Genomic DNA, 26,791 nt, shown 5'->3' on the forward strand with positions numbered 1-26,791 from the left:
TGCACGCAGAAAGTAGTACATTTTTGAATAATAAAGACTTGGCTAGAAAGTAGGCATACATATGGATGTCTTCAAGTTCACCAGCGTACCCCAATGGAAGCAGTAAACATAGTTTAGAAAAACGTTAGGTAATCCAGTCTACGCTAAGTAGATCAGGTGACTGCTTGTAAAACCATGTGCAATCCATCAGAACAGGAGAAAAAACACACTGTTCTAGGTGTTGTTTCAAATATTACGGAATTAGCTTCCACATGGAAACACACATTCAGTAAGGACATGTCAAGTTTCCTATGAAACGTCTGAGGGGGAATAAGGAGAGTAGGGATAAGAAACAAAAAGAAAAATGTAAATACAAGAGTGAAGAGAAGATCCCAAAACAACAAATCACGGAAGTGTGAAATATGCATGTGTTTATACATCTCCCTTTCTCAGTTCCGTCCTGGTCCCTGAAACTGAAGCTCTTATAATCCCACCTTCCAAACCCACAGAATTCATACTAGGCCCAATCTGGAGCAATACACAGCAAGGCCATGGAGCTTTTGACCCTGATTCTGCAGGACAGCAATTGCTTTCCAAAGCAAATTCTGCTCTGATGCAGCCTGAGGTAACCTCCAAAAGAGCCAAAGACATTCAAAGATGTCACTACGTTGGAAGAAGTTTGCAACCCCAGGCCTTCAAGACAGGTTGGAAGCCTCTGACAAGAACTAGGTGTGGTTTGGAGGCCAAGTGGTCCACAAGGAAGGAGGATATAGTTTACTCCAGTGGGAGAATGGAAGATTCATAAAAGCCTGCAAGAAGGCCTCCTACAATCGTGGCACCACAACATACGGCTGGTGAGGGATCAGTTTCTGCCTCTCGTTGCAGTTGTAGATCCAGCGGGGACGCACAAAGGACAGGTTGGCGTTCTCGTTCAGAGCCTGCAGGACACATTGGAAAACACTCAGTGCTCTTGATTTACACTATCAAATAATCTCTAAGAGAAGTTCTAAAAAATTATGTTTAGATGGCATTTAATCCCACCTCCAAAATAATAAAAATTGTTTAAAGGTAAGGGTAAAGGTTTCCCCTGACATTAAGTCGAGTCATGTCCGACTCTGGGGGGTGGTGCTCATCTCTGTAGACACCTCCAAGGTCATGTGGCCAGCATGACTGCATGGAGCGCCATTACCTTCCTGCAGAAGTGGCACCTATTGATTTACTCACATTTGCATGTTTTCAAACTGCTAGATTGGCAGAAGCTGGGGTAAAAGCGGGAGATCACCCTGCTCCCCGGATTCGAACCGCCAATCTTTCAGTCAACAAGTTCAAGTAGCTCAGCGGTTTAACATGCTGCGCCACCAGGTGGCCGAAGAATGTTTAAAGGCAAATAATAAATGCTGGAAATGAAGTTCATGAAGATCGCTTACTACCATTTGCACTAGACCTGTGCAAAGGCGCAAAATTTCTGAAAGCCAAGATTTTCCAAGGAATTCTTAAGATAATTTACATGACCAGAACTATTGCATGACTAAACAAAAAGGAACATGAGAGAATATTGTAGTACATGCTAACAGCAGCAAGTATCATATATGCTCAAAAGAGGAAAACAATTGAGATACCTGTCAGAAATATTAAAAATTAACTGGGTATTTTTGATTTAAAAAGTGTGAGTCAAGCACTGAAAGAGTTGGTAGGCCAAAGCCTGTTAGAGTCAGTGGACCAAAGCTAGTGTCATCCTGAGGAGTGCGAGGTAAACCTCTGTGTGTGAAAGAAGCGCCAGGTTAAAGGCCTTGTGTGTAAAGCTGTGTGCAAAGCTACTATGTGATGCTCCCATGTAATTGCAGTGTGAGAAGAGGCTCTGTGAGAGTGAAGCTGTTTCTCTCCATAAGAAAGAAGCCCAGCATGGAAGCAAAGAAGGAAGTAGGAAGGACTCTGTGTTGTGGAAACCTTGTTATTGTAAATAATGCAACTATATTATTTTACTACAAAGAAAAACCTCCTATGGAAGACAACATTGGTCTGTGTGTTTTTGTTCTTTTTGTCACTTTGGGCTACTGGTTGCTGGGTCACGCTGCTGCTGTTACTCTGCTGTGAATTTATGAGGAGGGTCTTTTGGTAATAAGCCCACTCGTTCAACAATACCAACTGTAGTAAAGTGAAGATGTGGTAAATAATTGAAATTGACAAATTAATAATGTTGTTGGAAGGAGAATTGGACAGTTTCAGCAGAATGGAAACCATTTTATCAGCATTTATCTGAGGGAAAGGAATAGACTTTATATATAGATTTGGAGACATAAAATGCTGGGATAGTCACTTGTAAATGTTAAAAAACACACAGAAGTAAACAATTGGCTAGATACGAAGTGGAAAAAAAAGTTAAATTTATAGAAAAGGAGACAAAAGCAAGGCTGAAAATCAACTTTTAAAACTAATTTATGTAGGGCCAGGCTTTAGCACAGCAGGTTAAACCACCGGCTGTAGAAAATCTTGCCGACTGAAAGGTTGGCAGTTCAAGCCCAGGTGGGGTGAGCTCCCACCGTGAGCCCAGCTTCTGCCTACCTAGCAAATCAAAAACAGTAATGTGAATAAATAAATAGGTACCACTTTTAGCAGGGAGATAATAAAAAGGTGCCCATAAAGAACATGTCGACGATTCGATCTGGGAGGACATCTATGGACAAACAAAGCTCCTCCGCATGGAAGATGGAGCGACAGAACCACCCTGCGGCCTGAGACAAGCACAACCTCCAGGTGCCAGAGATGGAAAAAGATGGGAAAGCCTATATACCTCTGTTTATATATTTCTGTCCCTGTTAATTGTATAATGGCACTGAATGTTTGCCGTATGTGTTCTGTAATCCCTCAGGGAGATAGAGCAGAATATAAATAAAGTACATTATTATTATTTTAGAGTTGTAAGTAGATATGTATGTTTGTTAAGCAATCATTGTCTAAGTATGCCTATGTTTATGTACTCTTTTTGTGTGTGTGTGTGTTTTGTCACTGAAACTCACCTTAAGAACAAACATACAGAACTTATCTTGTCCATAATCTGGGAACTGCCTGTACTTAACTGGGATGCTACAGAGATCATGTAAAGCTTCAAACAGCTGAAAGTATCATGTTTGCATATATATGCCCTATCGTTTTCTCCTAAAGCAACCTCTGTCAGATTTATACATTTCATCTGTTTCTGTTCTGTAAGAACTTTTGGGATCAGGCCAAGATAACCCCAGACAAGCAGGCCAGGCTTTCTCACCTCCTCAAAAGTGTCATCCCACTCTTGAGCCGTGATCACGTAATTTACTCGCTCGTTCATGTAGTCCTCCACTTCCCTGGAAATGAAAGATTTATTTATTTATAACAATCTTGCAGGATAATCCCACCCACCCCAACTTTGTCAAAGATCATGACACAATGTATTTGGAAAAGAACTGATCTAACATGGATTAAAAAGCAACACAAATGGGGCTGTTGTGTGTGTTTAATATTCATCTCAGTGCAGTAGATATTATGTGAATAAACATGGTCACTCCATTTGTGCTGCTTTGCAACCAGTGTCCTCGAGGTCCACATTCTGGGGGAAAGGTTAAGTAGAAATGGACAAAATAAGTAAGAAATGTTCTCTCTCTATAGCTTGCCATCCCACAGACACAGAAAACACTTTTTTTTAGATAAATATAAAGTTTTAATGTATTAATATGCAATCCCAGTTTGCAAAATGCTGTCACATACTGACCAGTTCTGCATTCTATTTTAAATTTCAGAACTCTAACAAAACTTTCAAAATGGAATTATTATTTCATTATTGGTAATTTTTTTATGACAGAACCAATTAAGAACTGCTATTTATAATGAAATTTTGAGAGTTTTGTTAGAGTTCTGAAATTTTCATCACCAGAATTTTAGTGTTGTAAGTACTTTAGAGCCATTTAGAATCATGAATTGACCAGGCCTACATCATTACTTTTTTGCTGTCCCCAGTTATAACACAACAATATTACGCCACCTAGAATGTAGCAAACATGTATGTTAGCACCTACCCATTGAAAGCTATGATGTAGCGGTTCAGGAGGCGTCGCTCTTTATAAGGGAATTCACCGTAAAGGAAGAAGTGCTTGCCCTCAAATAAATCTGGCAAAGAAAGGGTTCATTTAGACTTGTTACTCTGAACAACTTATACATAAAGGTTACAGTAATTAGACGTTAATTCTGTTAGACACATCTCATTACTTAGGTCCCCTGTTTCAGAACTCTGAACCCAACCAACAATGGGTCTGGACCAAACTTGGAGCACATATTTATTTATCGTGTCAGTAGCAACCAGACAATTGTATTACATTTTTTACAAATTTTTAACAAACAGACAAAACAGAGTTTGCAAGCTTGGTAGTTGATTAAATGTCCTTTGACCAGTAGCTGGCCACTTGGAGTGCCTCTGGCGTTGCTGCAAGAACAGGGGAATGTGCTTGCTCCATCAATGTTCAACATTTACACTAGGAGCACATATTTATTTATTTATATACCACATTTGGTAAATAAATAAAGGCCTCCCCAGACAATCTTAGCCTCCGAGGTGGATCATAGAGGGAAATATGTTCAGACAGGTAAGTTGGGCAAGAACCACTTAGGGTTGTATAGGCTTAAGCCTGCACTTTGAATTGTGCTTAGTAGCAGACTAGCAGCCAGCGGAGCTGACGCAATAGGGGGGTTGTACACTGCTCTGGCAAGCAACCTGGCTGCCGCCCATTGGACCACTTGAAGCTTCAGAACAGTCTTCAAAGGCAACTCCACATAGAACATGTTGCAGTAGTCTATTCAGGATGCAACAAGCACGTGGTCCAACTTTATATACTGGTGGGTTTGGAGCAATGACAGAGGGCAATGGCAGTTGTCGTTAACCCATATCCTTATAGTTTTTCTAATGTGACCATTCATAACATCCAAAAACAATCCATAACTACTTCTAATAATCAGTGTTACAAACTACTGAGCCCGGGCATCTCTGTTTACTAAAGCTAGCATTTAATATTTTTATCCCTCTAAAGAGGAATAACCATGCCTTCAATGTCTAGCTCCCTGTTAAAAGATCATCCATCAGCACAAGCTAACCAACAAATGATTTAGTTGACTCGAGGTCCTAGACTATCCCTCCACTTCAACCCATTCTATCAGTTCTGTCATACCAGGAAGTTCTGGAATAGGTTGATCTGGCTCTTCCTTTTCTTCAACATCTGTGTTCTCATCTGTGGAACCAGCATATGGATCATCATCTGGTTCTGGAACAGCCCTCCGCCCTCCTTGTTGTTTTTTGCGATGTTCTTCTTCCACTCTGAAATGAATAAAAAATGAAGTCAATTGAGAAAACAGACCTCCCCTTTCCCCACAATCAGCATTATGTCCCTTGTTCTCACAATTAAGATTTACATTGGCAATTTCTATTGAGATCTTAGAAACCATGTATAATCCACATCAAGATCTTCCACAGGTCAGACGGAAGAATATACGGTTATTCGATTTCCTGCAATTCCATTGCACTCTGCAAAAACCCTCCTTACTCACTTGTAGATATCACAAGTAGCTAAAAGTCCCCACTGCTCTTTCCAACCTCAACCAACCTTTGAGGTCTTGATTGATGGAAGGAACCACCACTACAGTCTATGTTTGACCAACCTCCTCAGCTCATCATCAGTATCACCGGACTCCTCATCTCCATTGCCTTGAACACCTAGGAAGGGCAGAAGAAGAAGAAGGATGGGAGGATGAAAATTAAGTCATAAATATGTTTTTGCTGCTCTATTAAATTAGCATGGGGTGAGTATGACAAACATGATCTAGGTTTGACCCACATTCCAAGAGATATCTTTTGTGTCTTCCACTTCAGGATGCAGACTACCGTATTTTCCAGAATACAAGGCGACTGGGGGTTTAAGACGACTCCCCAACTTTTCAACACAAAATACAGAGCTAGGGATATACTCGCTGTTTAAGACGACTCCGCATTTCATGGAGGTTATGGCCTGCTGGGCTGTCCTCACGGCCCCTGCCGCTTTACCCACTCTACTTTCAAGGCCCTCCTCCACCCCGCCGCTCACCTCCTTCGAAGGCCACTGGGCTCACCTTAGGCCCAAGGAAGCACCTCCGGAAGATGACTCCCAGCAGCCTCGGGCGGAGTCATGCCTGGGATGTGCTTGCTGAGGCATTTTGGGAGCCGTAGGAGCCAGGGAACTATGGCTCTCAGAATGCCTCAGTGAGCACATCCCAGGCACGCCACCGGGGCTGCTGGGAGTCATCCGAAGGCGTTTCCTTGGGCCTAGATGAGGTAAGTGTTGTGGGCAGGCAGAGGAGGGCCATGAAAGTAGAGCAGGGAGAGTGGCGGGGGCCACAGGGACAGCCCAACGGGGGATCACCCCCGGCTGGGCTCCATGGCAATACGGTCTGCCACTCCTCCTCCCCGTGCCCTCTCTCCGCCCTCCTCCTCCTCCCCCCTCCTCCCAAGGTAGTTGTATTTTTTTTTCTTTCAATTATTATTATTTTAATTTTATACCGGCCGTACTAGATGACCCCCGACTTTCCATAAGATTTTTCAGGCCTAAAAAGTTGTCCAGTATGCTGGAAAATATGGTAGCTTTTCTCTACAGTAATACAGGGTGCAGCAGCATAATTTCCTTTTTTCAAAACTTAATAAAACTCATTGTATGAATCAGATTTTTTTAAAAAATAATGTAGCTGCATACCTAAAGTTTTATTTTATGTAGTTTGGAAGATCAAATTAGGTAGGTGACATCCCCCATTCTCCATACACTGAGTAAACTGATTTCTGGCATTTGTCATGACTTTTGCCAGCATAGCAGGTGTTATGTTGGCAATTTCTTCCTGGATGTTGGTCTTCAAATCTTGTAGGGTCCTTGGACGGTTCACATAAACACAGGATTTCAAAAAACCCCATACAGAGCCAACCTTAAGAAATGGGGCTACAAAGTGGAATCCACAACATGCGAATGTGGAGAAGAGCAAACCACAGACCCGCTGCTGCAATGCATCCTGAGCCCTGCCACATGCACAATGGAGGACCTCCTTGCGGCAACACCAGAGGCACTCCAAGTGGCCAGATACTGGTCAAAGGACATTTAATCAACTACCAAGCTTGCAAACCATGTGTTTTGTCTGTTTGTTTGTTTTGTTCTGTTAGAAATGTAATACAATTGTCCGGTTGCCCCTGACACGATAAATAAATAACTCCATCAGTGGTGACTTGCCATGAAAATTACCAGGACTTCCACATATGTTGATGATCATCCCCATTCTCCACCTCCTCCCAGGAACGTCCTAGAAGTAAGTCAGCATTTTGGCAGTAGTTCCACCCCTCATGAGTGTGCATGACCCAGCATGGTACCCATCTTATGCTGCTGAATAAGAATGATCCTTTTTCAGTTTTACCTGTGGGGTCTTCATCATCAGTAGATGCTGCAGAATCGACTGCTGAAACCCGTAAATTGTTATGGACACTGCTATTCTGAGAGGTGCTGGGCTCTTCCTCCTTTTCAGGGAGCACTCTCCTTGCTGCTGTCGAGGTTACTTTAGGGCTGGTAGGGGCTTTGGGCTTGTGGTTGGAGCTGGGAAGGTTAGCTTTCTGCAAAGGAAGAGCAGTTGACTGAATGAAAGGGAAGCTTATTTTATTTATTTATTTCCTATATTTATACCCCGCCCTTCTCCCCCCAAAGGGGGACTCTAGGCGGCCTAACAAAAGCATCATATGATGCTAGCACCATAAAAACAACCACAGTACAATCAAAATATTAAAAATTAAAACAACAATTAGAACAATTGATTAAGACACATCCATTAAAATCAAAATCCAAAAACCAGTCCGGGTCAATTCATTGCCATTAAGTTATGTGATCTTCTTCCACTTGCTGCTCCCTGATCAAACACTTAGTCCCATAACCAGGTCTTGTTTTTCTGTCTAAAAGACAAGAGGGAGGTGGCCAATCTGATATCTCTAGGGAGGGCATTCCATAGGCGGGGGGCCACTGCTGAGAAGACCCTGTCTCTCGTCCCCATCAACCGTGTTTGCAATAGTGGTGGGATCGAGAGCAGGGCCTCTCCTGAAGATCTTAAACTTCATGATGGTTTGTGGCAGGAGATACGTTTGGACAGGTAGTCTGGGCTAGAACTGTTTAGGGCTTTATAGCTTAAAACCAGCACTTTGAATTGTGCTCGGAAGCTGATCAGTAGCCAGTGGAGCTGGCGTAACAAAGGAGTTGTATGTTCCCTGTACGTCGCTCCGGTGAGCAAACTGGCTGCTGACTATTGGAGTAGTTGAAGCTTCCGGGCAGTCTTCAAAGCCAGCCCCACATAGTGTGTGTTGCAGTAGTCTATTCAGGATGTAACAAGAGTGTGGACCACTGTGGCCAAGTCAGACTTCTTGAGGAACGGGCGCAGCTGGCGCACAACTTTTAATTGTGCAAAAGCTCTCCCGGCCATCGCCAAGACCTGGGATTCCAGGCTCAGCGATGAGTCCAGGACCACTCCCAAACTGCGAACCTGTGTTTTCAGGGGGAGTGTAACCCTGTCTAACACAGGCTGTAACCCTCTCCCCTGTTCGGCCTTTTGACTGACCAGGTGTACCTCTGTCTTGTCTGGATTTAGTTTCAATCTGTTCGCCCTCATCCAGACCGACACAGCGGCCAAGCACAGATTCAGGACCTGCACAGCCTCCTTAGTGACAGATGGGAAGGAGTGATAGAGCTGAACATCATCCCTGTACAGATGACATCTGACCCAAAACTCCGGATGATCTCTCCCAGTGGCTTCATGTAAATGTTAAATTACATGGGGGACAGTACTGATCTCTGCGGGACCCCACAAGTCAATGGTTGTGAGGACGAGCAGGTATCCCCCAGCAACATTTTCACTAATTGGCTAGTGATTTTAGAAAGCCAAATCTGTCTCTTTAGTATCTTAGGTGGGATACAGGTAAAAAAAATATATTTAAAGAACACTCTACCATTCTGAACACACCCAATGCTCTCTAATTTGGGCTTGATTAATATTTGGAGCCCCCAGTGGTGCAGTGGGTTAAACCACTGAGCTGCAAAATTTGTTGACCGAAAGGTTGCAGGTTCGAATCCGAGAAGGGTGAGCTTCCACTGTCAGCCCCAGCTTCTGCCAACCTAGCAGTTCAAAAACATGCAAATGTGTGTAGATCAATAGGAACCGCTCCGACAGGAAAGTAAAGGCGCTTCATGCAGTCATGCTGGCCACATGACCTTGGAGGTGTTTACGGACAACGCCAGCTCTTCGGCTTTGAAATGGAGATGAGCACCAACTCCCAGAGTCGGACACAACTGGATTTGAAGAGGGGCCGACCAAGGGCAAGATGGATGGATGGATGGTATACTTGAAGTGACTAACTTGACCTTGAAGAAGCTGGGGCAGGGGGCACAACTAACAGGAAACTCTGGCTGGGCTGGTCCAGGAGGTCACAAAGAGTCAGAAATTACTAAAAGAATAAACAACTGCTAAAGCTGAGACTACAGAATCAGATGGGACTAATGGTCCCATGGCATGTACTTTTCAACTGATAAGTCACTTTTAGAAGGATTTGTGTCCTTATTTATTTATTGTGTCAGAAGCAAGTTGAGGGTACAGATAAAATGCACTTAAATACACAAACAAGTTTTTTTTTAAAAAAACTTGGCATTATGCCAAATGTCCTTTGACCAGAAGCTGGCCACTTGGAGTGCCTGAAAAGTGCCCTGAAAAGTGAGGATATAAATAAATAAATAAATATTTAACAACTATATAAATAAATTAGCCGTCCCCTGCCATGCATTGCTGTGGCCCAGTCTGGTGATCTGGAAAATAAAATAATGAGAAAGTGTTGGTTTCTAATATGTGCAATGTCTTTCTGCTTGTGGCTAAACAGTATTTCTTGCTGTTTCTTTATCAGTGTTGATGTAGAAATTTCTGGTTTGCCTACTCTGGAACATGCAACATATAATTGTCCTTCTTTAAGGGTCCCTTTCCAATCTATGGTACTAGACCTCTCAGTGTGTGAATCATATATATCTATATGGCTGGATGGCTCTTTGTCAGGAGGGCTTTGTTTACATTTTCTTGCCCTGGTGAAGGGAGTTGGACTGGATGGCCTTAAGTATTTTCTGTTGGTCATGTGGGCTCTGCGTGGGAGGTTTGCCCCAATTCTGTCCTTGGAGGGGTTCAGAATGCTCTTTGATTGTAGGTGAACTATAAATCCCAGTAACTACATCTTCCCAAATGTCAAGATCTATTTCCCCTAAACACCATTTGTGTACATATTTGGGAATATGGAATATCTGTGCCAAGTTTGGTCCAGATCCATCATTGTTTGAGTCCACGGTTCTCTCTGGATGTACATGAACTACAACTCTCAACTCATTGTCAATGCCCACCAAACCCTTCTAGTGTTTTCTGTTGATCATGGGATCACGTTTGGTTCAATTCCATTGTTGGTGGAATTCAGAATGCTCTTTGATTGTAAGTTAACTATAAATCCCAGCAACTAAAACTCCCAAATGACAAAATCATTTTTTTGAGTGATGGTCACTCCTTGGGTTAGTTGGTGTCTTTGTGTCCAAATTTGGCGGCAATTTGTCCAGTGGTTTTTGAGTTATGTTAATTCCACAAATGAACATTACGTTTTTATTTATATAGATATAAAAATAAAAATAAATGATTTAAGTACACATAAAATCTGTTCTATCAGTGCTATCAAGGTAGGAGGAATTAAATAAAAACAAAAAAGTATCTCAGAAGATCACATATATGACATTTCACTACCTGCTGATGTTTAAGAGGCTTCTGGTGTCGGACAGAGACTTCTTCTTCATCACTCTCATCTTCCTGCTCACTGCTGGAGGATTCAGAGCTGACCATCAGGTAGCTGGGGGGTGGGAGCAAAAACTGTCACTACCATAGACACCACCAAAAACCCTGCCATAATTCAAGACAGAGAAAACTTTGGGGGCTGGTCCTCACTCTCCTTGCCTCCCTCGTTCTCAAACCCACCGTTTGCAGGGCAGGCATCGCTTCGTGCGGTAACAATCCAGGATCCACTCCTTGCGCACAATGATACCCCCAAGTCCCTTCACCTGGCTGTATTTGGGGGTGTTGGCAAAGGCACAGCTAGAAGAAGAGCATAGGAGAGCAGGGCAGTCAGTACAAAGCAACCCACAACTGATGTGAGCAAGTTAGAGTCTTTGGAATTACGCAGACTCAAGATGTACAAAAGGGAAAAGAGCGCCAAGCCTTGGCTAAGGCAGTAATACTTGCAAGACACCTACATGAGATGAGTGCTGTCAGGGGTCCAGTCCGGCCGGTACTTGGCCCCCATCTCGAGGGCTTTGTCCCGCAGCTCCGAACGGAAGGGGTTCTGGAATCCGCTCAACACAAACACGGTGCCCTGAAGGAGATGCTGGAAAGAGCCATTTGCCGTCCCTTCTGAAGCTTGTGTTTGTGGGGGCTTTTTGGAAGGTGGTGTCTTTTGGGAAGCTGGTGCTGATGGGGAAGCTATGCAAAGGAAGAGGTGTATAATAAACGTAATTTAGGAGAAAGAGGAGAAGTCCAAGTCACCATTCATTCCTCTTGTTGGACTTCTTCCCTGGACTGCACAAGTCACCAGTCCTCAATGAGTAGCTAAACTTAGATACAGGATATTGGAAGCTTCAACTAGTCCAACGGGCAGCAGCCAGATTGCTCACTGGAGCATCATACAGGGAGTACACCACCCCGTTGTGTCAACACTTGCTGCCGGTCCATTTCCAAGCACAATTCAAAGTGCTGGTCTTATATATGACTCCGGCCCAGCTTACTTGTCCAAACTTGTCTCCCTCTATGTTCCGCCTCGTAGTCTAAGATCCACCGGGGAGGCCCTGCTCTCGGCCCACTAGCTTCGCAAATGCGTCTGGTGGGGATGAGGGACAGGGCCTTCTCGGTGGTGACCCCCCCCCCCGGGCTGCTTGTGGAATTCGCTCCCCAGCGAAATTAGATTGGCATCCTCCCTCCTTTCTTTCAGAAAAAAACTAAAAACGTGGTTTTGGAACCAGGCTTTTGGCTAGCAGGCACAACGGCACTGTGAACATTGAATCGGACCATATGATTGTTATAGTGGAAATGGCTTTACAACTGTATAATTAATGTGCATTTTTAATCTATTGTATTGTTGATTTTATCTTGCTGTTATAATGTATTATTTGCGGCATCGAATTGTTGCCATTGTTAGCCACTCTGAGTCCCCCTGCAGGGCTTGAGAAGAGTGGGGTAAAAATGTTGTAAATAAATAGGATTAGAGTGAGGGATTCCTTTCCCCACATTCCTATGCATTGTTTTCCGAGAAGGGGCTTTGTCTTTACTCTTCTTGCTTGCCACTATCTACTCCCCCTTTGGAAGATGTAGCAATTGAATCTTTGTGAGGGATGAGGTAACTTTCTCTTTAAAGGTATTTTAATTGCCCTGGGTTTTGGCCATGTGGTCATTCTCCATTGCTTTCTCTTCTGCCTTTGTCTTCCTTCCAGTAAGGACACATTTTGTCATTCTCCAGGCAAAATGTAGCTGCATGGATACTTTTGTTATTTTATCCTTTTACTTTCCTTAATAAGCTACAAGAGTTGAATGAAAAGTAATGCCTCCACTTTCGTTACTTGGGTTTGGATGGGAATATTTTAATAAATCAAACGCAGAAGTAATCCTTAGAATGTGCTCTTTAACTACTACTGTTCACTTTTCCACATAATCACCAGACAATTGGATACATTTCTGCCAACGATGAACAAGTTTTCTGAAGCCATCACGGAAGAAGTCGACACTTTGTTTACGCAACACATTGTGCACAGATCTTCCGATAGGCAAGCAAAGCAATAATGTGACTCACACGTTCCTGTGAAATGCCGATTATGCTTGAAATTTCTCTCTGTGTGATATGACGATCGTCCTGAATCTGCTTGTGAAACTCGGTGGTTGCTGTCACAGGACGTCTAACTCTTTGTTTGTCACACAAGTCACCTCAACATTTTAAAGTTACTCACACAACAACGCACGGTACTCACATCAACACAATCACCATAAATGGCTTGCATTCTCTGATTAATCTCCTTTGGGGTGACACCTTCTGCTAACAAGAATTTAATGACTGCACATTGCTTAAGTCGCATTGACCAACCATCTGTGCAGGGTTCCATACTTCGCACTTTAACAATACAACCATTCAATGCTAAGGCTTTCCCACCAAAATGGAACTGTAGAGGAGAGTCTACTGAACAAGCCAGTACCTGGTACACACCAGTACTGCCATCTGTTGAGGAGTTACGAAGGTGGAGGCATTACTTTTCATTCAACCGTTGTAGTTAGCTCCAAGACCCTTTTTTAAAATCTAGAATGGATTTCCTTTTCTATCTAAAATGGATTTCTTTTTCCTTCAATAAATATATTTTAGAACCTAAAGTTGTGAATCCATCCTCTTGAATGAAAGCTAATCCAATCTCACCACACATAAGTTTCTGCTGGTTATGAACTGTGCTTCTGGCACTCTGCTATATTTTTGTGGAATTGCCCCAAGTGAGGGTTATTTTGAGCCTAACAGGTCCGATTCCCAAAACTTCTTTATAAAACAATTAAAATATGATCCAGAACAACAGGTTTCTAACTCAACCTGCAATTAGAATCTTCATTAAGAGACAGAGCTCTGAGAGGTGGATATTAGATGAGAAAAGATCCCTGAGCAACCTACCTAATTAATCATTCTCCTGCCACATTGTTTCAATATGAAATATCTTTGTGGAAACATGACATTAAAAGCATGAGAACAATATGTGATAAACTGCTTGAAATCAGTCCAGGTGGAAGAAGACTCAAAGGATCTTCCCAGAGATTAATACTTTAGGTCAGCTTCATAGCTTTGCTCTGTAGAGATTCCTAGAAAGACAACATTAATCAAATCTGCCAAAATCTAATACACAAATGTGGAGGGCCGACTCTAACGTGAAGAGAGTTATTTCTGAATACATACAGTTAAATCTACACTGACTTTCAACATAAGCTTCCATCCCTACTAGAGTAAGGGAAAATATTTTTTCAAAGTTCTCTTTTCTCCAACCACATACTTTTGTGTTTCTTGGAGGGTGGATTCATAGGGCGCAGTGTATCAGGGTCTGATTTCTTGGCCACAGATGAGACACTGGTATTTTCCTTGCTTAACTCATACTTCCTCTTGACAGGCGTAGGGTCCTGAAGGGAGAAGAGAACTAAAGCTGCATTCTTACACACATTTCCCAAGGAGAAACCCTCTTGAACAGAACAGAGTTGACCTTCGTAAACTCTCATGAGAAGCTCTGTGTTGACGGAACATAAATCTCCTATCTAACTCATTAGTCTGTCAACCTGGATGTTCATTTTCATCCTCTGAGTTCAGTTCTGTTTCTAACCTTGCCTTCCTAGTGAACTGACTTTCTGGAATGTGGTCTTCAGACAGAGACCGCTCGTTTTCAGGGCTTAAAATCTCTTGCTGGCTCTCTTGCTGCACCTGCTGATTTGCAGACCCAGAATCCCTACTGTCATCAGGCTGACTAACAGGCCTAGAATCCCCAGAAAGATCAGGTGCAGGAACAATCAAAGGCTGGACGACAACATTAGCCAGGCCCATAGCCTTGTGTGTGCGTTAAAGGTTTGACCCCCCCCCCCAAAAAAAACCCTGATTTAATCAAGAATTTCAACTGGTTAACTAAGTTATGAGTAAACCAGGTTTCTTTTTTAACCTGACACATTTCAGGGAAGGGTTGAGCTTTAAAAAACCCCTCCCCCCAGCTATGGCCCCGACACTACCTAAGAATGTATTCCTATTCACAAACGTAAATTTTCACATCCAGCCCATTCAGAGGCAGACAGACTTTACCTTGGGAGAGATTTTGGGAGTGGGTTTTTCTGCAGCTGATGGCAAAAGGTCAGGGGAACTGGACATGCTGGTTTGCAGTGAAGCAGCAGCATAACTGGGTGAGGACTGGTCATTCTGAAGGGCTGTAAATACATGGGGAAATGAACAATAGTTTACAACCTGGCAAATATGTATTTCAAAAAACAATGCTGATTCTGAAAATCAGATTATTTTGTGTTTTCAAGGTTTTGGGTTCAGATCAGACTCAACGGAGAAGTTAATACATCATGCTTCTCGGTTCAGTTTTTAACGGTTCCATAGATTCTTTTTGGAAATGGATATTGAATAGGTGTAAAAGTTACTTTTAGACTCAAACTCACATAATTTCTCTCTCCCCCCTCCCCCCGGAATCATAGAGTTGGAAGAGACCTCATGGGCCATCCAGTCCAACCCCCTGCCAAGAAGAAGGAAAATCGCATTCAAAGCACCTCCGACAGATGGCCATCCAGCCTCTTTTTAAAAGCCTCCAAAGAAGGAGCCTCCACCACGCTCCGGGCCAGAGAGTTCCACTGCTGAACAGCTCTCACAATAAGGAAGTTCTTCCTAATGTTCAGATAGAATGTCCTTTCTTGTAGTTTGAAGCCATTGTTCTACGTCCTAGTCTCCAGGGCAGTGGAAGACAAACTTGTTCGCTCCTCCCCATGACTTCCTCTCACATGTTTATACATGGCTATCATGTCTCAGCCTTCTCTTCTTCAGGTTAAACATGCCCAGATCTTTAAGCCGCTCCTTATAGGGCTTGTTTTCCAGACCCTTGATCATTTTAGTCGCCCTCCTCTGGACATGTTCCAGCTTGTCAACATCTCTTTTCAATTGTGGTGCCCAGAACTGGACACAGTGTGATTCCAGGTGTGGTCTAACCAAGGCAGAATAGAGGAGTAGCATGATTTCCCTGGATCTAGACACTAGACTCCTATTGATGGAGGACAAAATTCTGTTGGGTTTTTTTTTTGCCGCCGCACCACATTTTTGGCTCATGTTTAACTTGCTGTCTCCGAGGACTTTAAGATCTTTTTCACATGTACTGCTCTCGAGCCACGCATCCCTCATTGCTATCGGTCAAGTTGCATAGAGGATTCTGGAAGTAGCAGACTAAAAAAATAACTTTTCACAGGTTTGACTAAGACTCCTGAAGGTTAAATTGAGTCTTTATGTCCAAGAGCAGGAGAGCACTTGGTATTAAGTGATGGAAGAGCAGTTGCCTTCATATCAGTTTGGTGGCATTTGGGAGGCAAATGGCTGGCCACAAATAGTAACAGACTACTGGACTTTTGGTTAACCCAGCAAGGTTATTATATTATTAGTCAGATGGAGGCAAGATATTGGATTGGTTCAATATAGCTACCTTTAGGTGGGGAGGCCAAAGGTTTGCTGGCACGGCTGAAGAACAAAGCACCGGGTTTCAAAGAGCTGGAGTTGCTGTCATCGTCCTTCACCTTGAACTGGCCCAACTTGGTGACCTTCTGCAGGAAGAGGAAGGAATGAGGGTCTTAAGTTGGTCAACAAACAACAGCTTAGAAGAAAGGGAAGACAACAGATAGGTTACTGAGATACTCACTGGTGAATTTGTTTTGGAATGAATCTCATTGTTGTCTGGAGGCGAGTGGAATCTCACGAAGGAAAGGCCGTAAGCTATGGACTGAAAGAGAGAAGCAAGACGTTTTAGTGAAAGAGAGGTGAGCACTGTACAAAGATTCAGCTGACTTTCCATTACCCTGCTTGACATCTATATATATATAAATGCTCTGTGCATAATGAGTACCTTAAAAACAAAAGAACCAATGAACGAAATCACACCAAATTTGGCAACAAAACGTCTCACAACACAAGGAGTGACCATCACTCAAAAAATTATGATTTTGTCATTTGGGAGTTGTAGTTGCTGGGATTTATAGTTCACCTACAATCAAAGAGAATTCTGAACTCCATCAACGATGGAATTGAACCAAACTTGGCACACAGAACTCCCATGACCAACAGAAAAGACTGGAAGGGTTTTGGTGGGCATTGACCTTGAGTTTGAGAGTTGTAGTTCACCTATATCCAGAGAGCACTGTAGACTCAAACAATGATGGATCTGGACCAAACTTGGCACAAGCACTCAATACGCCAAAATATGAACACAGATGGAGTTTGGGGGAAATAGACCTTGACATTTGGGAGTTGACACTGGGATTCACAGTTCAACTACAATCAAAGAGCGTTCTGAACCCCACGAATGACAGAATCAGTCAGAAGAGTTCTTTCTCCCACCCTGGACATTACACAGATATATAAACCTCACTTGTCCTAATTTCCAGCAGACCTCACAACCTCTGAGGATGCCTGCCATAGATGTGGGTGAAACACCAGGAAAGAATACTTCTGGAACATGGCCGTACAGCCCAGAAAACTCACAGCATCCCAGTCATTCCAGCCATGAAAGTCTTCGACAACACATTTTGGGATGTCTTTACCAGAATTTAACTCTTTTGGAATTCTAATCTGGCAATGAGGCAAAATTTGATTATTTTTACAACATCTCTAGATAAATAATCCACATAGATCTGTGTTATCTATAAAGATTAAACACATGCATCCTCTGCTTGTAAAAAACAAAAGCAACTAGTCATGTTTCCAAACTATATGAGGTACTTTTCCTCAATCTTATACTGTTATTCCTAAAATTTTCAAAATGAAAAGTGTCTTTTAACCTCTCCATCAAAATGCTCCTTTCATACAAAGCAATACAAGATATATTTGACAGGCAACAGAGAGAGATGGCGACTATCTTCCTAGCTAACTACCAAGCGGGTGAATGTATACAAGAGACCTGAAGTGATACTGGCAGGATCACACGTATCTCCACATACAAACCTTGGTATAGGGCTGAGTACAAACAATTTTCACCCGGTCCCACTTCTTCTCAGCTGTGGCCTTCACAAGCTTATCAGGCCCAAACATACGGACTCTGTTCAGGTTGGTTCCATTCTTGCTCTCTGAGGGGGACATAAAGGAGGACGTGACCAGCAAAACCTGAGGCCAAAGGAAAATATTATGGTGAGGATCATGGGCACAGACTTAAAAGGATCACACGTATTCCCATTACTATGTCCCAGACCTAACTCCAAAATACTCTGCCAAAGAGCTTGTAGGGAAGATGCTGGCACAGAACTAGAACAGAAACAAATCTAAATATCAGTGAGATAAATATTGCCTTACTATAGGAACTGTCATGTTCAGAAAAGCAGAACAATACAGAAGAAGCTTGACTTTTTGGCTCTGTAGTATCCTAACATAATTTCCAACTACTACATGGTTTTAATTCAGCCAAATCTGCTTATTCTTTTTTTGAAAAACTGCTATAGAAAATCCCGTTTCAAGCTCAGGGTGGTAAACAAAAACCCCTAGAAACATTCAGCTCATTGCCCTCACCTCATAGCTTTGTTCACTGGGAGATGCAGAGCTTCCGGCCAAGACTTCCACAAATGCAGAGCCTTCATTGCCAATGTCAATGCTGTGAATTTGCTCCTCTTTTTCAAACTGTTGGGAGACAGGGCAGTAGTACAACGTTTTTACAAATAATAATAAGTACAAATGGTAATCCTTCTTGGAGGATAACTTCCAGAAGGTGTTGCTGGGGGACACTTGCTTGGTCCCACGGTTTTTGTTCTGTGGGGTCCTGCAGGGTTAAGTATTGTCCCCCATGTTGTTTTAACATCTACATTAAGCTGCTAGGAGTGATCATCTGGAGTTTTGGAATTCGATGCCATCTGTATGCAGATGATATCCAACTTTATCAGTCTTTTCCACCTACTGCTAAAGAGGCTGTTCTGAATCGGTGCCTGACAACTGGAACAATCTGGATGAGGACAAACAAACTGAAATTGAATCCAGACAAGACAGAGGTACTCCTGGGCAGTCGCAAGGCCGAACAGGGTATTGGGGTACAGCCTGTGCTGGATGAGGTCACACTCCTCCTGAAATCACAGGTTCACAGCCTGAGAGTTCTCCTAGATTCATCACAAACCCCAGGTTTTAGCAGTGGCCAGGGGAGCTTTTAATATAATGATGATGATGATGATCATAATCATAATCTTTATTTATACTCTGCCACCATCTCCCTAAAGGGGACTCGGGGTGGCTAACAAAAGGCCAAGCCCGAAAGTACAATACAGCAAAATATAATACAAGATGCAGACAACAAAATTACATCAAAATAAAATACGTACAGCAACAAAATAAAATAAATAAAGCAAGTTTAACAAACTATAAAATTGAACAGAATGGGCGGGCCGAATGGAAGAGATAAAATGAGAAAACCCTAATGAGGTAGGACAAGAAAATATGTAATTGATGGGATCCCAAAAAGGATAAACAGTGTGAGGTAAGCTTTCAGTTTAGGACGGGTGAAAGTGCATCATAGGAACAACACTATAGATGGAGCAGACCGAAATGGGATAAATGGTCACTCTCCGAAGGCATGTCAGAACAGCCAAGTTTTAAGGTTTTTCTTGAAGTCTGCTAAGGTGTGAATGTTTCAACTGACCACCTTGATTAGCATTTGATGGCCTAGCAGTGCCTAGGGCAATCTTTTGTTGAGAGGTGATTAGATGTCCCTGATTGTTCCCTCTCTGTTGTTTTGCTGTTGTAATTTTAGAGTTTTTTTTAAATACTGGTAGCCAGATTTTGTTCATATCTGGTCATTCCACAGATATATAAACCATTTTCCTAGTTCCAACAGACCTCACTACCTCTGAGGATGCTTGCCATAGATGCAGGCGAAACGTCAGGAGATAATGCCTCTAGAACATGGCCATATAACCCGAAAAAAACCTAGAACAACCCTATGTATTGTATTGTTTTTAATGCATTGGGTCTCTTTTTAGAGAAATAAAGTGGGATATAAATATTATAACAACAACAACAAAAACAACAAGGTTTTTGTGAGGACAAAATATATATGTTGCCTTCACATTTACTGGAAGATGGACAGGATACTGGGCTATCTCATAATAGATATAATCCTATAGTAATTTTTAGGCCAGTTGCAAATAGAGACATGCAGGAAATGTCACCTGTAATATGACAGAAATTTGTTTCTCTCCAGCCTGGGCAGCCTTCCACTTGCGATAGGTGTCCGCTTTGAGCAGGTTCTCAGCACAGTGAGTCTGGAAGCAAAGAATAGTGGCAAGAAGGGAAGGGGAAAAAATGATAGAAAAAAAGCACAGAAATACTTCAGTTAATGAAAGAGATACGTTCCTTGACATGAATTCCTAAATAGCAAACTTGGAATTGGGGCATTAAAAACATGGGAAGTAAAATGATAGTTTTCTACACTACATAAAAGACTACTTTGAAGTGTTTCAGCAAGCTTTTTTATTGAAAACTAATACTATGTGCATGCGAAATGAGACAAATGAGTCAAGTGAGCCTTGAATCAAGAAGCAGAAACACTCTGAAACTCCCAACCACTTGAAAGGTGTTTTTCTCTCTCTCCCCAAAATGCATTCAGGCATTGTTTTTCCTTTCATCATCATCTAGTATTCTCATGATTTTCATTTCAATGACCAGACTCTTATTTCACAATGGAGTGCTGGTACAATTTATCACTTGAAATTCTATGTTTCTCTAATGCCACCGCCATCTTTAAAAAACTGGTTTAAAAGCCTTCCAGACAGAGCAAGGCCAAGGAGGAAGAATGGGGACTGGCAAATATAGAAAGACTTTATAAAAAGGAGCCAATTTGTCAAAGGTTTTGGGTGTATCTACACAGCAGAAATTACGTACTCAGACCCCACTTTTAACTGATATGGCTAAATGCTATGTAATCCTGGGGGTTATTTATTTATTTATTTATTTATTTATGGCATTTATATGCCGCCCTTCTCACTCCGAAGGGGACTCAGAGCGGCTTACAAGATATATTTTCATACAATATATTATATTATTAGCATAGTACAGAGAATTTCATCTATGCTGATGATCGTGCCATCACCGCTCAAGCAGGGAGTTTTGAGATGGTTGAACAGAAGCTCTCCGAAGCTCTAGGTGCTCTTACTGCCTATTACAGGGGAAACCAGCTGATCCCTAATCCATCTAAAACACAGTCATGTGCTTTTCACCTTAAGAACAGACAAGCATCTCAAGCTCTGAGGATTACCTGGGAAGGAATCCCACTGGAGCATTGCAGCACACCCAAATACCTGGAAGTCACTCTGGACCGTGCTCTGACCTACAAGAAGCACTGCCTGAATATCAAGCAAAAAGTGGGCGCTAGAAACAATATCATACGAAATGTGACTGGCACCACCTGGGGATCACAACCAGACACAGTGAAGACATCTGCCCTTGCGCTATGCTACCCTGCTGCTGAGTATACATGCCCAGTGTGGAACACATCTCACTACGCTAAAACAGTAGATGTGGCTCTTAATGAGACATGCCGCATTATCACGGGGTGTCTTCACCCTACACCACTGGAGAAATTACACTGTTTAGCCGGTATTGCACCACCTGCCATCTACCGGGAAGTAGCAGCCAATAGTGAAAGGACCAAGGCAGTGACATCTCCAGCTCATCCCGTTTGGATATCAGCCAGTACGCCAACGACTTAAATCAAGAAATAGTTTTCTAAGATCTACAGAGACACTCGCTGGAACACCTCAGCAAGCGAGAGTCCAAAAGTGGCAGGCTCAAACACAGAACCTCAACCAATGGCTGATACCAAAAGAGAGACTCCCCCCTGGGCACACAGAAAACTGGGCAACTTGGAAGGTGCTGAACAGACTGCGCTCTGGCACCACGAGATGCAGAGCCAACCTTAAGAAATGGGGCTACAAAGTGGAATCCACGACATGCGAATGTGGAGAAGAGCAAACCACTGACCACCTGCTGCAATGCAACCTGAGCCCTGCCACATGCACAATGGAGGACCTTCTTGCAGCAACACCAGAGGCACTCCAAGTGGCCAGCTACTGGTCAAAGGACATTTAATCAACTACTAAGCTTGTTAACTTTGTGTTCTGTTTGTTTGTTTGTTAAAAAATGCAACGCAACTGTTTGGTCTGCTCCTGACATGATAAATAAATAAATAGCATAGTACAATATCAGTATTATATATTACTATATTGCACTATACCATTATATTGTAATATTATTAGTAATATTACATGTAACGTAAATATATAATTATAATTATAATATTGTATTATTATTACTAGTATTATATTGTATTACATTATGCAAGGTCTTTCATCTTCTCTGCCAAATAAATGCTGGTGGCTCACCAAATTATAACTCCCCTGATACCACAGTATTTATTTATTTATTTACTATATTTATATACCGCCTGTCTCATCCCTGGAGGGACTCAAGGCGGTTTACAACATATTAGTGGCAAACATTCAGTGCCAACATGCATGTAGGATGGAGCATATAACTATAAATTAAAATCACTAAAACCATTAAACATAAGGCATAAACAACATTAAGCATTAAGACAAAGCATTAAAAACACCTATTATACATATTAGTATCACATGATACAAAAATCGTACACCATAGCCATTCCAATTGTCATTACACATATGTCCTAAACATTCTTTGTACTGCATTATTGAGCTATGGCTCTTAAATGGGTATCAAACTGCATTAATTCTAAAGCCTTAGAATTAATGGTTTGATACCCATTTAAGAGCCATAGCTCAATAATTAGAGACTGCACTTCCAGCAGCCATTAAATTCCCTCAGTTATGACATTCTGAACCTTACCAAACTTGGTCTTACTTAATGAGATATTATCTCTAGCATCCTGCAATGTACATTTTTCTACCACTGGTCAGTTACAGATGATTTCAATATATCACTATATCCATTTTCTTATTGTGATACATCCCGCTGCTTCTTGAACTGTGGGTCCTGTCCCCAAATGGGTCCCTTCTGTTCAATGTTGGGGTCCCCAAAAAAATTCTGAACGTCATCTAGTAGTTACTTTAGACATATACACGAATCAGTGTTTGCAGTGGACTCAGCCTGTTTAACAAGTCTTGCAAATGCTGATTTGCTATCAGTAAATGTTGGATTTTTGCCTATATGCACGGATCATATAAAAAAAATTTAAGGCCAAAAAGGATCCTGAATGAAAAGTTTAAGATGCCCCGATATATTGGATTTCCTCGAGTCTAATACACCATTGAATCTAGTGCACACCTCAATATTCAAAACCCTGAAACCAAAAAAGAAGTGTGTTGTCGAAGGCTTTCATGACTGGAATCACTGGGTTTCGCCCACATCTATTGCAGGCATCCTCAGAGGTTGTGAAGTCTGTTGGAAACCTAGATATACAAGGTTTACATATCTGTGCAATGTCCCAGTTGGGAGAAAGAACTCTTGTGTGGTTAAGGCAAGTGTGAATGTTACAATTGACCACCCTGATTAGCAGTGAATGGCCTTGCAGCTTTAAAGCCTGGCTGCTTCCTGCCTGGGGGATTAATATACAAAAATATGTTTAAAAATTGTAAGAAGTTGCTTCTGGCTATGTGCATATGGCATATATGAAAACCTCACATATGAAAATGTCCCAAAACCCAAAACAAAAATTCTGAAATCTAAGACACATCTGGTCACATTTATTTCAGATAAGGACTATTCAACCTGTATTTTAATATGTGTGTCCCCTTGAGCCCCAGATGTTATATATTTTGGTTAATAAATAAAAACAAACAAATGAAATGCCAATATCTATAGCAGCATTTCTCAACCTGGGAGTCGCGATCCCTGGGGGGGGGGGGGGGGGGGGGGAGTTGCGAGTGGATTTCAGTGGTGTCACCAAAGACCATCAGAAACGATGTACAGTATTTCTGATGGTCTTAGTAACCCTTTTGGCAGAGAAGGCTGAAGATCTATCCACTTTCCTTTTGGGAAACAGACTGTGAATCCTCCCACCAAAAGCCCTCCTCTGCTGTGATTGACTGGCCTCTCAGCTGAGGCTAGAGGGAGACTTGTGCCAGTGGGTCCCTTCAAGGCAGGAGGGTTCTGTGTGAGAAGTTTGGCCCAATTCTGTCGCTGATGGGGTTCAGGATGCTCACTGATTGTAAATGAACTATAAATCCCAGCAACTAAAACTCCGAAATGTCAAGGCCTATCCCCCCGCAAAAAACAAAAAAACAAAAAAACCCTCCACCAGTGTTCACATTTGGGCATATTGAGTATCTGTGCCAAGTTTGGTCCAGATCTATCACTGTTTGAGTTCTCAGTGCTCTCTGGATGTAGGTTTTTTTGGGGGTTTTTTTGTCGTGTCAGGAGTGACTCCTGGTGTGAGAGAATTGTCCGTCTGCAAGGACGTTGCCCAGGGGACGCCTGGATGAGTTGATGTTTTTATCATCCTTGTGGGAGGCTTCTCTCATGTCCCCGCATGAGGAGCTGGAGCTGATAGAGGGAGCTCGTCCGCCTTTCCCTGGATTTGAACCTGCAACCTGTCGGTCTTCAGTCCTGCCAGCACAGAGGTTAAACCCACTGCGCCACCGGGGGCTCCTTCTGGATGTAGGTAAACTACAACTTCAAAACTCAAGGTCAATGCCTGCCAAACCCTTCCAGTATTTTCTGTTGCTCATGGGAGTTCTGTGTGCCAAATTTGGTTCATTTCCATCAAAGATGGAGTTCAGAATGTTCCCAGCAAGTACAGTTCCCAAATATCAAGGCCTATTTTCCCCAAACTCCCAAATGACAAAATTAACCCCCTCTCGACACCACCAGTATTCAAATTTGGGTGTATTGGGTATTTGTGCCAAATTTGGTCAAGTGAATGAAAATACATTCTGAATATCAGATATTTACATTACAATTCATAACAGTAGCAAAATTACAGTTACGAAGTAGCAACGTAAATAATTTTATGGTTGGGGTCACCACAACATGAGGAACTGTATTAAGGGGTCATGGCATAAGGAAGGTCAAGAACCACTGCCTCAGAAGGCTACAATCCCACTACTCTGCAAACATACATACATATATACACACATTCATTGCAGTTATGAAGTAGCAACAAAAATAATTTGATGGTTGGGGGTCACCACAATAGGAAAAACTGTATTAAAGTGTCGCAGCATTAGAAAGGTTGGAACCACTGATCTATAGAATATCAATAGCTGGCATTACACTTCAAACGGGAGCCCCCGTTGGCGTAGTACAGTGGTTCTCAACCTGGGGTCCCCAGATGTTTTTGGCCTTCAACTCCCAGAAAGCCTAACAGCTGGTAAAGCGGCTGGGATTTCTGGGAGTTGTAGGCTAAAAACATCTGGGGACCCCAGGTTGAGAACCACTCGTATAGTTTGTTTGTTTTTTTGTCGTGTCAGGAGCAAGTCGCTTCTGGTGTGAGAGAATTGGCCGTCTGCAAGGACGTTGCCCAGGGGACGCCTGGATGATTTGATGTGGGAGGCTTCTCTCATGTCCCCGCATGAAGAGCTAGAGCTAATAGAGGGAGCTCATCCACCTCTCCCTGGATTCGAACCTGCGACCTGTCGGTCTTCAGTCCTGCCGGCACGGGGGTTTAACCCACTGCGCCACCGGGGGCTCCTACTGGCATAGTAGGAACTGCTGAGCTTGTTGACTGAAAAGTCGCAGGTCCAAATCCAGCGTAAGCTCCCTCTGTCAGCCCCAGCTTCTGCCAACCTAGCAGTTCAAAAACATGCAAATGTGAGTAAATTAATAGGTACCGCTCCGGCGGGAGTGAGCTCCTGCTGTCAGCCCCAGCTTCTGCCAACCTAGCAGTTCAAAAACATGCAAATGTGAGTAAATCAATAGGTACTGCTCTGGCGGGAGTAAGCTCCCACTATCACCCCCAGCTTCTGCCAACCTAGCAGTTCAAAAACATGCAAATGTGAGTAAATCAATAGGTACCGCTCTGGCGGGAGTAAGCTCCCACTATCAGTCCCAGCTTCTGCCAACCTAGCAGTTCAAAAACATGCAAATGTGAGTAAATCAATAGGTACCGCTCCGGCGGGAGTAAGCTCCCACTATCAGCCCCAGCTTCTGCCAACCTAGCAGTTCCAAAACATGCAAATGTGAGTAGAGCAATAGGTACTGCTCCGTTGGGAAGGTAATAGCGCTCCATGCAGTCATGCTGGCCGCATGACCTAGGACAGTGGTTCTCAACCTGGGGTCCCCAGATGTTTTTGGCCTTCAACTCCCAGAAATCCTAACAGCTGGTAAACTGGCTGGGATTTCTGGGAGTTGTAGTCCAAAAACATTTGGGGACCCAAGGTTGAGAACCACTGACCTAGGAGGTGTCTACGGACAACGCCGGCTCTTCGGCTTAGAAATGGAGATGAGCACCAACTCCTAGAGTCGGACACGACTGGACTTAATTTCAAAACCTTTACTTACACTTCAAAACTGTACCTGTTCCAGCTTACATACAAATTCTCCTAAAACTTATCTTGTTCGTAAGTCGGGGACTACCTGTATTTGGATATAATTGGGGGGGGGGGGCAAACTATTTGGTCTTCAGCATTCCCTCTCTTCTCTGTTGAAAAGGATTCCCCCTTCACTTCCTAGGGAATGGACTCTTCCAAATGAGAACTTAACATACACACACGCCCCCCCCCCACCCAACCTGGGAATGGTTTCGTCCAAAGGGAGCCGAAAGGCCCCTCCCTTCGGCAAATGGCCAGGCCTCTCCGCGAAGGAAGGCCTCCACAGGCCTGCCTCCTCCCCGCCATCGCCTTCCATCCTCACCGGGTCGGAGCTGCTCGCGGACGCCACATGTCGGATCCCAATCTCCGGCATCTCCCCGCCACTTTCCGTCGACGACGTAACCCCGGCAGCAAAACTCCGCCCGTCACCCGGAAGCAATGGTGGCGC

At 43.0% G+C, this 26,791-nt stretch overlaps 1 protein-coding gene across 1 annotated transcript; it reads right to left on the bottom strand.

Moving 5' to 3' along the window:
* On the bottom strand, positions 1 to 26,779 carry LOC137094898 (DNA repair protein XRCC1-like). Its single transcript, XM_067460841.1, has 17 exons — positions 26,666 to 26,779; positions 20,008 to 20,100; positions 18,365 to 18,472; positions 17,807 to 17,965; positions 16,509 to 16,589; positions 16,296 to 16,413; positions 14,912 to 15,033; positions 14,124 to 14,247; positions 11,310 to 11,535; positions 11,035 to 11,151; positions 10,807 to 10,909; positions 7,423 to 7,615; positions 5,656 to 5,710; positions 5,169 to 5,314; positions 4,026 to 4,116; positions 3,242 to 3,317; positions 1 to 917 (listed from the first exon to the last, which is right to left on the bottom strand). The coding sequence occupies exons 1-17, from the start codon at positions 26,714 to 26,716 to the stop codon at positions 804 to 806; spliced, it is 1,977 nt and encodes a 658-aa protein (XP_067316942.1). The 5' UTR covers positions 26,717 to 26,779; the 3' UTR covers positions 1 to 803.
* Between the last annotated feature and the right edge of the window lie 12 nt (positions 26,780 to 26,791).

This window comes from Anolis sagrei, chromosome X (assembly GCF_037176765.1).
Source record: "Anolis sagrei isolate rAnoSag1 chromosome X, rAnoSag1.mat, whole genome shotgun sequence".
Taxonomy (NCBI): domain Eukaryota; kingdom Metazoa; phylum Chordata; class Lepidosauria; order Squamata; family Dactyloidae; genus Anolis; species Anolis sagrei.

Coding starts and splice junctions, on each gene's coding strand:
- LOC137094898 (XM_067460841.1), bottom strand. CDS start 26,716: ATGCCGGAGATTGGGATCCGACATGTGGCGTCCGCGAGCAGCTCCGAC. Junction 16,590..17,806: donor GTACTCAGCCCTATACCAAG/GTTTGTATGTGG, acceptor TCTCTCTTTCAG/TCCATAGCTTACGGCCTTTC. Junction 3,318..4,025: donor TACATCATAGCTTTCAATGG/GTAGGTGCTAAC, acceptor TTTCATTTCCAG/GGAAGTGGAGGACTACATGA.